A 13,509-nucleotide genomic window follows, 5' to 3' on the forward strand; every position below is an offset into this window, starting at 1 on the left:
CATACCAAGAATGTCAGGAGTACTGTCACCAATCGGAAAGTCTGGACCATCACAAACCAATTCACTGTGTGAGTCTGGACTTTCACCAATCAACTCACTGTGTGAGCCCACAGAAATAAAAGTTCCTGATCCATCCCCTGTTTGCGTCTGAACAGGATCATCTAACACCAGACCTGACACCTCACCATCCTCCTTTTCACCTCAGCATCCTCCTTTTCAAACTGAGAACAAACATCTAACCACCAATAATTTCTTTTTAAACTACTACTGTCTAATCCTTCCATACAGATCTTCCCTGCCAAAGCAATTCGACTCATATGATGGACCGTGCCATCATCCAATTCAACAGTATTTCTCATGACTTTAGTAACTGTTCTGGGCTCAGAAAACTTAGAGTGCAATTTCCCTGTTTTCCTGGCTGACTTGACCCGGACCAATTGTCCAACTTTGATATTCACCTCTTTAGTGCCATGCTTTTCATCATAATACTTTTTATTCTTACACTGTGATTTCAAAATAAATTGTCTGATTTTATCAGAGTCCCAATCCACCTACCTACTTCTACCAATCCATCCTGGATTGATTTTGCAATGAGGAAATCTCTCCCGCATCACACAACAAGCATTTACAATGCAATGGTTTCGCCTTTGGAAACGTTTGAGTTATTGGCATTGTATATGCCTAAATTTTGTTTATCTGTTTTTGTTTTTAAAACAGATAAGTAAATGGCATTGTCATTTACATTGCCCTTATTTTTTTTGCAGTTACTCTGCACTCCCTATGCACTGTGCACTCCCTATGCAGCACTCTGTATGCACTCTGCACTTCCTATGCACTCATCATGCACTTTCTATGCACTCTGCACTCCCTATGCAGCACTTTGTACTCTATGCACTCTGCACTCTCTGTGCACTGTCTATGCACTCTGCACTGCCTATGCACTTTCTATGTTTTCTGTATTTCGCACTCTCTCTGCACTCCCTATGCACTCTGCACTTTGTATGCATTCTGCATTATCTATGCACTCTATGCACTTTTTTGCAGTCACTATGCACTCTGAACTCCCTATGCACCCTCTATGCAGTCTGCATTCCCTATGCACTCTGCACTTTCTATGCACTCTGCTTTTCCTATGCACTCTGCACTCCCTATGCACTCTGCACTCCTTATGCACTCTGTACTCCCTATGCAGCACTCTGTACTCTCTATGTACTCTGCAGTTTCCACTTCTTATGCACTCCCTATGCACTGTGCACTCCCTATGCAGCACTCTGTATGCACTCTGCACTTCCTATGCATTCTGCACTCATCATGCACTCTCTATGCACTGTGCACTTCCTATGCACTCCCTATGTCCCTATGCAGCACTTTGTACTCTCTATGCACTCTGCACTGTCTATGCACTGTTTATGCACTCCTTATGCACTCTATGTACTTTTTTTTTCTGTACTCCGCACTCCCTATGCACTCTGCACGTATTATGCACTCCCTATGCACTGTGCACTCTCTCTGCATTCCCTATGCACTCTGTACTCCCTATGCACTTTGCACTCTCTCTGCACTCCCTATGCACTCTGCACTTTGTATGCATTCTGCATCACTTATGCACTTGCTATGCACTTTATTTGGAGTCACTCTGCACTCTATGCACTCCCTATGCACTCTGCACTCCCTATGCACTCTCTATGCAGTGTGTATTCCCTATGCACTTCCTATGCACTCTGCATTTCCTATGCACTCTGTACTCCCTCTGCAGCACTCTGTACTCTGCACTTTCCACTCCCTATGCAGCACTCTGTATGCACTCTGCACTTCCTATGCACTCTGCACTCCCTATGCACTGTACACTCTCTGCATTCCCTATGGACTCTGTACTCCCTATGCACTTTGCACTCTCCCTTCCCTCCCTATGTACTTTGCACTTTGTATGCATTCTGCATTACCTATGCACTCTGCACTCTCTATGCACTTTATTTTGAGTCACTCTGCACTCCCTATGCAGTCTGCATTCTCTATGCACTCTGCACTCCCTATGCACTCTGCACTCCCTATGCACTCTGTACTCCCTATGCAGCACTCTGTACTCTGAACTTTTCACGTCCTATGCACTCCCTATGCAGTGCACTCCCTATACAGTACTCTGTATGCACTCTGCACTTCCTATGCACTCTGCACTCCCTATGCAGCACTTTGTACTCTCTATGCACTCTCTATGCACTGTGCAGGGTATATGCACTCTGCACTTTGTATGCATTCTGCATTACCTATGCACTCTCTATGCACTTTATTTTTTGCAGTCACTCTGCATTCCCTAGGCACTCTGCACTCCCTATGCACTCTGCATTTATTATGCACTCTCTCTGCATTCTCTATGCACTCTGTACTCCATATGCACTGTCTATGCACTCTGCATTACCTATGCACTCTCTAGGCACTGTCTATACATCCTGCACTCCCTATGCACTCTACACTCCCTATGCACTTTGCATTTTTAATGCACTCTGCACTCCTTATGCACTCTGTATACATTTCCTATGCACTTTGCACGCTGTATGCATTATGCACTTCCTATGCACTCCTTCTGGACTTTGCATTCCCTATGTACTCTGCACTGCCTATGCACTCCCTATGCACTCTGCACTCGTCATGCTCTATGCACTCCTTACTCAGTACTCCATTTGTTAAAGTTTGAGCTTTTGATAAATGGTGTTTTGTATTTTCTTTCAATTATGTGTAAAACGTTGATGTGTTTTACTTTACACATAAATCTGCAGTGCATTTATAATGCAATTATTTGCAGATGCACTTTGTATTACAATACAAGTTACTTCATAAAGCATGTTAGCATTTTGTTTAGAGATGTAATATATATGATAGCACAGTAATATATATTTATGTACTTTGTTTATAATAATGAAAGGACATGAAAAAAAGTTTAACATTTTTTATTAAAGTATATATATTGACTTTTTATTACTTTTTATTAACGCAAAGTTTTGTGCAGTATTTTATTAGGAAAGTATTTGGATGATGTATCCATTCTGGAAAATGACATTAACTGTTTTTGGTAGTGTTAGACGGGGACCTGGAGGGTCGGCCGAGCACAAGGGGAGAGACCTCCGGTGAGGGCCGTCCCCAGCGATCGTACAGACAAGTAACTTCCCCCCCACAGATGGACACCACACAAAGATCAGATTAACACCTTTTATAGGCAGTTCTTGAAGTAAGGTAGCACGATACAATGAGATCAGGACACAATGATCCTCTCAATTCTAGTCTCTATTAGGGAAGGGGGTAGCGGGACAGTCTTGGTACCCGTAGGTACGGCGGTGGAACGGTGATAGCTCACAATCCTCGAGCTCGGTGTTCGGACGGGTCAGACCGCGGCAGCGCCAGCAGGTCCCGAAGAGGTCGTAGGTGGCAACGGGCCGCGGCAGCGCCAGCAGGTCCCAACGAGGATGAAGGTTACAACGGGCCGCGCCAGCAGGTCCCACGAGGATGAAGGTTACAACGGGCCGCGGCAGTGCCAGCAGGTCCCACGAGGATGAAGGTTGCAGAAGGCCGCGGCAGCGCCAGCAGGCAGGACAATAGTTCACAAGGCAGGGCTGCGGCAGCGCCAGCAGTCCGCCAAGGATGAGTTCGTCGCGGTGTCTCTCGACTCCAGGATACAACTGCCTTCCTGTTCTGGGGCTGCCTCAGTTATAGGTCTGGCACTCTTTGATGTCCGAACCCTCGCTCTTGGAGGTCGGGAGGTCCGGGATGAGGGAGTCCAGACACCCAGCAGGGGGGTGGAGCCAGCGCCCGGGGAGGCTGGGGTGATCGGCACCTGGCGGGAGAGAGCCATCGACACTTCTTACTCCCATTGACCGACCAAGTGGTCCGTTCACCTCCTGGGTGGATGGTGGTGCCGGGATGTCGGGGCCTGGCCAGGCCCGGGGTTGGGGTCGGGCTGAGGCCACGCGGCCTCGTGGCGCAGTGTCTAAGATGGCGGCTGGCCCGGGCAAGGGTGCTGACGGTGGCCCAGGCCAGGGACACAGGGATTCCCAGGAGCAGACGTCCCATGGGGGACGGGTTGGGGGTTGCTTCTGCGTGTAGTACCTGGAAGGCCGGTACCAGGGCCCTGTCATGCGGGGAGGGAGCGAGCCCTTCATGGGGCCTGTCCAACATGCGTCCCCCCCAGCTGAAGGCGGGGAGAGTCACCCATCCTCTTGGGGACTTTCCTCGTCGAGGCGGAAAAAGCGGGACAGGCCATCCGCGTTGGCGTGGTCTTGACCAGGGCGATGCTCTACAGTGAAGTCCATCCCCTGCAGGGAGATGGACCATCACAATAGTTTGGGGTTCTCCCCCCGCATTTGCATGAGCCATTGCAGGGGCCGATGATCTGTTTGTACCCGGAAGTGGGTTCCGAAGAGGTAAGGCCGGAGCTTCTTGAGGGCCCATACTACTGCGAAGGCCTCTCGCTCAATGGTGCTCCAGCGCTGTTCTCGGGGCAGTAGGCGTCTGCTGATGAAGGCCACTGGTTGGTCGACTCCTTCGGGGTTCAGTTGGGAGAGGACGGCCCCAATACCATGGTCTGAGGCATCGGTCTGAACGAGGAACTCGCGGCTGTAGTCGGGGGCCTGGAGCACAGGAGCGGTGCACATGGCGGCCTTCAGCTTCTCGAAGGCCGCTTGACAGTCGGGAGTCCAGTTGACTCTTTTTGGGTGGTTCTTAGACGTGAGTTCCGTGAGGGGCCCCACAATGCTGCCATAGTCCTTCACGAACCGCCGGTAGTATCCGGTGAGCCCCAGGAAGGCTCGGACCTCGGTTTGTGTTTCGGGGGGTTGCCAGGACTGAATGGCAGCTACCTTGAGTTGGAGGGGGGCCACCAGGCCGCTCCCCACTTGGTGTCCGAGGTAGGTCACGGACCCCTGGCCGATTTGGCACTTGCTGGCCTTTATGGTGAGGCCGGCCTGTTGGAGGGCCTGCAGGACCTCTCGGAGGTGATGGAGGTGGTCTGTCCAGTGGCGGCTGTATACCGCGATGTCGTCCAGGTAGGCGGCGCTGAATTCTTCGAGGCCCGCCAATACCTGGTTCACCAGTCTTTGAAAAGTGGCTGGAGCGTTCTTCATGCCGAATGGCATCACTCTGAAATGGGAGTGCCCATCCGGGGTGGAGAAAGCGGAACGTTCTTGGGCCCGGGGGGTGAGGCCGATCTGCCAGTAGCCCGCTGTCAGGTCGAAGATGCTTAGGTAGCGGGCTGCCCCCATGCAGTCGACTAGTTCATCTGCTCGGGGGATAGGGTGAGCGTCGGTTCGGGTGACCGCGTTCAGACCCCGATAGTCGATGCAGAATCGGAGCTCAGGTGTGGTGCCCGGGGCCGCGGCCTTGGGGACCAGGACGACCGGGCTGGCCCAGGGACTGTCCGAAGGTTCGATGACCCCGAGGGCGAGCATCTTGGAGACTTCTTCTTGGATGCATGTACGCACCCGATCCGGTACTCGGTACGCCCGGTGTCGGACAGGAGGACTGTCCCCAGTGTCCACGTCGTGCAGGCACCAGGAGGTGACTCCGGGTGCGAGGGAGAACAGGTTTGCGAACGGCAGCAGGAGGGCCCGACAATCTTGACGCTGCTCTGGGGTCAGGGCCTCGGAGAGTCGGACCCCGTCCACCGAACCATCTCTTTCACGGGTCCTCAGTAGGTCAGGGAGGGGCTCGGAGTCTTCTTCTGCGCCACTGTCGGTAGCCATCAGCAGGCTGAGTTCTGAGCGCACGAAGTGGGGTTTGAGCCTGTTGGCGTGGAGAACCCGGAGGGGGTTCCGGGGGGACTCCAGGTCGATGAGATAGGTGATGGGACTCTTGCGCTCGATCACCTTGAAGGGCCCTGTCCATTTGTCCTGCAAGGCACACGGTTCGATGGGGGACATCACCCATACCTGCTGACCCGGTTCAAACTCGATGGAGGAGGCATGTTGATCGTACCACTTCTTCATATCCTCTTGACTGGCCTCAAGATTGGCTTTGGCGATCTCCCGGAATTTCCGGGTCTGATTGCGGAGGGTCAGGAGGTACTTGTAGACGTCTGGAGGGGTTTTTAGGGGGGCCATTTCCCATTCCTCCTTCACTAGGCTGAGAGGCCCGCGAACGGGGTGTCCGTACAGGAGTTCGAAGGGGCTGAAGCCGAGGGACTTCTGGGGGACTTCTCGGTAGGCGAAGAGGAGGCACGGTAGTAGCACGTCCCACTGGCGGCGTAGGAGTTCTTCTAGCCCCATGATCATCCCCTTGAGAGTGCGGTTGAACCGCTCGACCAGTCCGTTTCCCTGGGGGTGATAGGGGGTTGTGAATCGGTAAGTGACCCCGCACTGCTGCCAGAGGGATTTCATATACTTTGAAATAAAGTTCGTACCCCTGTCGCTGACGACTTCCCGGGGGAAGCCCACTCGAGAAAAGATCCCCATTAAGGCTCGACCCACTACTGGGGCTGTTATAGTACGAAGGGGGACCGCTTCAGGATAGCGGGTGGCGTGGTCCACCAGGACCAGGATGAAGCGATGCCCTTGTGCTGTTCGGGGGTCCAGGGGCCCCACAATGTCTATTCCCACCCTTTCGAACGGGGTGGTCACCACGGGGAATGGTTGTAGGGGTGCCTTGAGTTTGCGGCCGCTCTTCCCGCTGGCCTGGCAGGTCGGGCAGGACCGGCAGTGGTTGGAGACGTCATTTCTCATTTTGGGCCAAAAAAAGTGAGTCACCAGGCGGTGGTAGGTTTTGTCTTGCCCCAGGTGTCCAGCCAGGGGGACATCATGGGCCAAGTTCAACAGGAAGTCTCTGAAGTGGAGGGGCACCACCAGCACTCGACCGGCCCCCAGCTCTGCGATTCTCTGCTCGCTGTACAAGAGATCATTGTCCCAATAAACCCAGTGGGCCCCGGTGGTGTCTCCTTGGCCCTGGGCGAGCGCTTGCTGTCGCAGTCCCTCGAGGGAGGGACAGGTCTTTTGCTCCTGCCGGAATTGTTCTTGGGTGGGCCCCCCTTCTTGACGCCACTGAGCTAGGTCGGGAAGTTCGGGGGGCTGTGCGGACCCCTCTGGGGTTGGTTCCGGGTGGTCGGTATGGATGTAGTCTTCTTCGGGAGCGGTCGGGGGAGGAGGTGCTGACCATTCGGGTTCTTCCGGTCTAGGGATGGTGCGGGTGGCCATGGACCGGGTGGTCACGCACGCCCAGTCCGGGAGACCCAACATCCCCAGATGCTCTCTTCTTTCAACAGCTGCCCACGGGGAGCTCTCGAGATCGTTCCCCAGGAGGCAGTCCACGGGGGCATCGTCGCGGACAGTTACTTTTAGCATGCCGGACACTCCTCCCCATTCGAAGGGGACGCAGGCCATCCGACACAGGCTCTCCGAATTGTCTGCCGATCGGACGGGGCAAAGAACGTTTGGCAGGATTTGTTCTGGGGTCACCAGGTGACAGCGGACGGCCGTCACACTGGCCCCGGTGTCACGCAGGGCTTCGGCCTTGCGCCCATTTATGCTCACCCATTGGCTGTACTTCCGAGTGTTGGCTGGCAGGGGAGTCTGCGGGACCATGTCTCTTCCCCCTAGGCAGGCCAGGGTCATGGCGGCAGGTTCCCACTCGAACTGCTCCGACTCGTATGCTTCAGTGTCTTCGGAGACTTGTTCTTCTCCTAGGACGGCGGCCGCCACCTCGCGGGGCCCGGGCGCCGGGTTCTTCGGGCAGGTCGGGTCACTGGCGTAGTGGCCGATTCGCTGGCATCGGTGACACGTAACGTTGGCTCGGAACCCCGGGCGCATCGGGGGGTTTCCCCGGCCGGCTGGGGGCGGGGTGGTGTTGGCGGGAGTGACCGGGACAGCGTCTCTGCCTCGGCCCGGTCCTCCTCCTCCTCCTCGGGGACGATGATGACCTTGGTTGGATCTGTTCTGCTCATTCGGCCCACTCCGGGCCACTCGGGTGCTCTCCCACCGGTCCGCCTCGGTGGCGAGCTGCCGTGGTTCAGTCAATTTACTGTCGAGGAGGTGCTGCCTGAGTTCGACGAAACAGTTGTTGGAGAGGTGCTCCCACACAATGAGATTGAAGAGTTGTTCGTAGGTGGTTACGTTGTTACCCTTGATCCACCCCTCGAAGGCTCGGCTGAAGTAGTTGACGTACTCCAACCAAGTTGTACCTGGGATCCGGGTGCAGTTGCGGAACCTCTGGCGGTACATTTCGGGCGTAAGCCCATATCGGCTGAGGAGGGCGGCCTTCATGTGGTCATAGGACGTCATTTGATGGTCCGGAAGCTGCAGCAGGGCATCACGGCCCTCATTGACGAATCTTCCCCATAGCCCAGCTCCCCAGTCACTTCGAGCGATCCGGTGGGCCGTCATGGCGATGTCGTAGGCCTTGAACCACTGCTGTATGTCGTCGTTCCGGTGGTATTCTCGGACCACATCCTTGGGGATGTGGACCTTTTGTTCGGTAGTACCCGGGGAGCGCGGTGGCTCGGGCACCCCTAGGTTTGTGTTCAGTTTGCGTATTTCTATCTCTGCTAGTTTGCACTCGTGTTCGTATGCCAGTCTTTTTTCTTCGAGATCCCTCTGTCTCTGTTTTTCCTCTCGCTCTTCTCTGAGCCGTAAGTGTTCTAAGTTTATTTTCTGTTCCGCCAGCTTCAATTCTCCGTCTAATTTGAGCCGTGCCAAGTCTAGCTCGTGTAGTCTATTTTTTTCCCGCTCCTGGATCTCTTCTCGGGAGGGACCTGTTCTCCGTTCTTCCGTCAGGGTGGTGTTGACTTCCGGGGATTCGAGGTCCCGGGGTGTGGCGGTATTCGTCTCTGTCCAGGCCTCTAGGGCGTTTTTGAAGTCTTCTTTTGTGCTTAGCCCGGTGGTAGCAATGCCTAAGTCCATGCAAAATTGTTTTAGCTCTCGGTGGCTGTATTCCTCCAGCTTTTCCATCTGGAACTTCTCTGCCGATCCGCTCTCTTTGGTCGTCATTGTGGTTTAGTCGTAGGGTGAGTTACTATCTGTACGGTACGCGTTGGTTCGGATCGCGCCGCTGGCCACCAATGTTAGACGGGGACCTGGAGGGTCGGCCGAGCACAAGGGGAGAGACCTCCGGTGAGGGCCGTCCCCAGCGATCGTACAGACAAGTAACTTCCCCCCCACAGATGGACACCACACGAAGATCAGATTAACACCTTTTATAGGCAGTTCTTGAAGTAAGGTAGCACGATACAATGAGATCAGGACACGATGATCCTCTCAATTCTAGTCTCTATTAGGGAAGGGGGTAGCGGGACAGTCTTGGTACCCGTAGGTACGGCGGTGGAACGGTGATAGCTCACAATCCTCGAGCTCGGTGTTCGGACGGGTCAGACCGCGGCAGCGCCAGCAGGTCCCGAAGAGGTCGTAGGTGGCAACGGGCCGCGGCAGCGCCAGCAGGTCCCAACGAGGATGAAGGTTACAACGGGCCGCGGCAGCGCCAGCAGGTCCCACGAGGATGAAGGTTACAACGGGCTGCGGCAGTGCCAGCAGGTCCCACGAGGATGAAGGTTGCAGAAGGCCGGGGCAGCGCCAGCAGGCAGGACAATAGTTCACAAGGCAGGGCTGCGGCAGCGCCAGCAGTCCGTCAAGGATGAGTTTGTCGCGGTGTCTCTCGACTCCAGGATACAACTGCCTTCCTGTTCTGGGGCTGCCTCAGTTATAGGTCTGGCACTCTTTGATGTCCGGACCCTCGCTCTTGGAGGTCGAGAGGTCCGGGATGAGGGAGTCCAGACACCCAGCAGGGGGGTGGAGCCAGCGCCCGGGGAGGCTGGGGTGATCGGCACCTGGCGGGAGAGAGCCATCGACACTTCTTACTCCCATTGACCGACCAAGTGGTCCGTTCACCTCCTGGGTGGATGGTGGTGCCGGGATGTCGGGGCCTGGCCAGGCCCGGGGTTGGGGTCGGGCTGAGGCCACGCGGCCTCGTGGCGCAGTGTCTAAGATGGCGGCTGGCCCGGGCAAGGGTGCTGACGGTGGCCCAGGCCAGGGACACAGGGATTCCCAGGAGCAGACGTCACATGGGGGACGGGTTGGGGGTTGCTTCTGCGTGTAGTACCTGGAAGGCCGGTACCAGGGCCCTGTCATGCGGGGAGGGAGCGAGCCCTTCATGGGGCCTGTCCAACAGGTAGGTGTTCTATTAATGCTTCTTCCAAGTCATCAATGTCGGCTGGTATATTGAAGTAGTCCATTATAACTGTATTGTTTATGTCAGCGTTTTGACAGTTTTCAGCATTTTCTATTTGTATAGCAATAGTACAATGTTCTTGATTTGTTTTTTCTATTGCATATATTGTTAACGTAATTTCTTCTTGTGGTGGTTGTATTTTCTGTGGAGAAAAAAGAAATGAGTTAGTTGCAGTTTTTTTGTTTTTTATTGTTTTTGTTGCCCTAAAGATAAACATTTTTTTTTATATTTTGGTGCAAATGAAGTTAATACATGGTAAAGGTAATTGAAGATAGCATTTATGAGAGTATATAGTAGTGCATAGGGAGTGCAGAGTGCATAGGGAGTGCAGAGAGAGTGCATAAGAAGTGCAGAGTGCATAGGGAGTGCATAGTTCATAGGGAGTGCAGAGTGCATAGGGAGTGCAGAGTGCATAGGGAGTGCAGAGTGCATAGGGAGTGCAGAGTGCATAGGGAGTGCAGAGTGCATAAAGAGTGCAGAGTGCCTAAAGAGTGCAGAGTGCCTAAAGAGTGCAGAGTGCCTAAAGAGTGCAGAGTGCCTAAAGAGTGCAGAGTGCCTAAAGAGTGCAGAGTGCCTGCAGAGTGTCTAAAGAGTGCAGAGTGCATAAGAATTGCAGAGTGCATAGGGAGTGCATAGGGAGTGCAGAGTGCATAGGGAGTGCAGAGTGCATAAAGAGTGCAGAGTGCATAAAGAGTGCAGAGTGCATAAAGAGTGCAGAGTGCATAAAGAGTGCAGAGTGCATAAAGAGTGCAGAGTGCATAGGGAGTGCAGAGTGCATAAAGAGTGCAGAGTGCATAAAGAGTGCAGAGTGCATAAAGAGTGCAGAGTGCATAAAGAGTGCAGAGTGCATAAAGAGTGCAGAGTGCATAGGGAGTGCAGAGTGCATAGGGAGTGCAGAGTGCATAGGGAGTGCATAGGGAGTGCAGAGTGCATAGGGAGTGCAGAGTGCATAGGGAGTGCAGAGTGCATAGAGTGCTGCATAGGGAGTGCAGAGTGCATAGGGAGTGCAGAGTGCATAGGGAGTGCAGAGTGCGTGCAGAGTGCATAGAGAGTGCATAAGAAGTTCATAAGAAGTGCAGAGTGCATAGGAAGTGCAGAGTGCATAAAGAGTGCAGAGTGCATAAAGAGTGCAGAGTGCATAGGGAGTGCAGAGTGCATAGGGAGTGCAGAGTGCATAAAGAGTGCAGAGTGCATAGGGAGTGCAGAGTGCATAGGGAGTGCAGAGTGCATAGGGAGTGCAGAGTGCATAGGGAGTGCAGAGTGCATAGGGAGTAGAAATTGCTCATAGAGCTATAGTTGTATATAGTAATGAGTAAGTAGCAAAATTAGTAGTAGTGTGTTATTAGAGTTTCAGAAAGTTAGAAAAACTTTATTATAGATGTAGTAGCAAATGAAGGTATAATATTGTATAAATAGTTTTACTTACTTGAAATTGCGTATTCCGTGTTGTATTTAACATTTTATTGTTCTGAAATTCGTGCACTGATAAGTGAGTTATTTTGATGTAGGAGCCGATTTGTATTTGGAAATCTGCGGCATCTCTCCAAAGTGTTATTTTGATTGAGTCAGTTGTATCGTTTACTGTAATTGATTTAAGTTTTGTTTCCTGCCCAGCAACAAAAATATTTTTTGTTTCTTCTTCCTGTAAGACAAATCGAAATATTTAGTGTGGTGTGACAGAGTGTGGGAGCGACAGAGTGTGGGAGCGACAGAGTGTGGGAGCGACAGTGTGGGAGAGCGACAGAGTGGGGGAGGGACAGAGTGGGAGTGTGGGAGCGACAGAGTGGGAGTGTACGAGCAACCGAGTGTGGGAGCGACAGTGTGTGGGAGTGACAGAGTGGGAGTGTGGGAGCAACAGAGTGTGGGAGCAACAGAATGACAGAGGGTGGGAGTGTAGTAGCGACACTGTCGCTCCCACACTCTGTCGCTTTCACACTCCCAGTCTGTTTTTCCCACACTCCCACAGTCTGTCGCTCCCACACTCTCACAGTTTGTTGCTCCCACACTGTGGGAGTGACAGAGTGTGGGAGTGTAGTAGCGACACTGTTGCTCCCACAGTCTGTCGCTCCCACAGTCCCAGAGTGGGAGTGTGGGAGCGACAGAGTGTGGGAGTGACAGAGTGACAGAGTGTGGGAGTGTAGTAGCGACACTGTCGCTCCCACACTGTCGCTCCCAGTGTGGGAGTGACATAGTGTGGGAGCGTCAGAGTGTGGGAGCGACAGTGTCGCTACTATATTTTCACACTTTGTTGCTCCTGCACTCTGTCGCTCCCACAGTGTTGGAGCGACACAGAGTGTGGGAGCGACAGAGTGTGGGAGCAACAGACTGGGAGTGTGGGAGCAACAGAGTGTGGGAGCAATAGTGGCGCTACTACACTCCCACACTCTGTCACTCTATTGCTCCCACACTCTGTCGCTCCCAGACTGTGGGAGCAACAGACTGTGTGAGTGTGGAAGTGACAGAGTGTGGGAGCGACAAAGTGACAGTGTGGGAGTGTAGTAGCAACACTGTTGCTCCCACACTCTGTTGCTCCCACACTCGATCGCTCCCACACTGTTGGAGCGACAGTGTTGCTACTACACTCTGTCACTTTGTCGCTCCCATATTCTGTCGCTCCCACACTCTGTCATTTCCACACTCGCAGTCTGTTGCTCCCACACTCTGGGAGCGACAGAGTGTGGGAGCAATAGAGTGACAGAGTGTGGGAGTGTAGTAGCGACACTGTGTGTGAGTGATAGAGTGCGGGAGCGGCAGAGTGTGGGAGCGAGTGTCGCTACTACACTCCCACACTTTGTTGCTCCCAGAGTGTGGGAGCAACAGACTGTGGGAGCAACAGACTGGGAGTGTGGGAGCGACAGTGTGGGAGCAAGTGTTGCTACTACACTCCCACACTCTGTCACTCCCACACTCTGTCGCTTTCACACTCCCAGTCTGTTGTTTCCACACTCCCACAGTCTGTTGCTCCCACAGTTTGTTGCTCCCACACTCTGTCGCTCCCACAGTGTGGGAGCAACAAACTGTGAGAGTTGTTGCTACTACACTCCCACACTCTGTCACTTTGTCGCTCCCATACTCTGTCGCTCCCACACTCTGTCATTTCCACACTCGCAGTCTGTTGCTCCCACACTCTGGGAGCGACAGAGTGTGAGAGCAATAGAGTGACAGAGTGTGGGAGTGTAGTAGCGACACTGTCGCTCCCACAGTGTGTGAGTGATAGAGTGCGGGAGCGGCAGAGTGTGGGAGCGAGTGTCGCTACTACACTCCCACACTCTGTTGCTCCCAGAGTGTGGGAGCGACAGACTGTGGGAGTGTGGG

General features: G+C 53.5%; 1 protein-coding gene across 2 annotated transcripts in view; it reads right to left on the reverse strand.

Moving 5' to 3' along the window:
- Positions 1-10,023: 10,023 nt before the first annotated feature.
- LOC144792874 (uncharacterized) overlaps positions 10,024-13,509 on the reverse strand; it is a 53,542-nt gene continuing 50,056 nt past the window's right edge. For both annotated transcript variants that reach the window (XM_078668073.1, XM_078668074.1), the window contains 2 exons: positions 11,621-11,836; positions 10,024-10,336 (listed from right to left, as the gene is read on the reverse strand). In XM_078668073.1, the coding sequence (XP_078524199.1) occupies positions 10,115-10,336; positions 11,621-11,836 (438 nt within the window). In that variant the 3' untranslated portion in view covers positions 10,024-10,114. The remainder of the gene's footprint in view (positions 10,337-11,620; positions 11,837-13,509) is intronic.

The sequence above is a fragment of the Lissotriton helveticus genome, chromosome 11, assembly GCF_964261635.1.
Source record: "Lissotriton helveticus chromosome 11, aLisHel1.1, whole genome shotgun sequence".
NCBI classification, from domain to species: domain Eukaryota; kingdom Metazoa; phylum Chordata; class Amphibia; order Caudata; family Salamandridae; genus Lissotriton; species Lissotriton helveticus.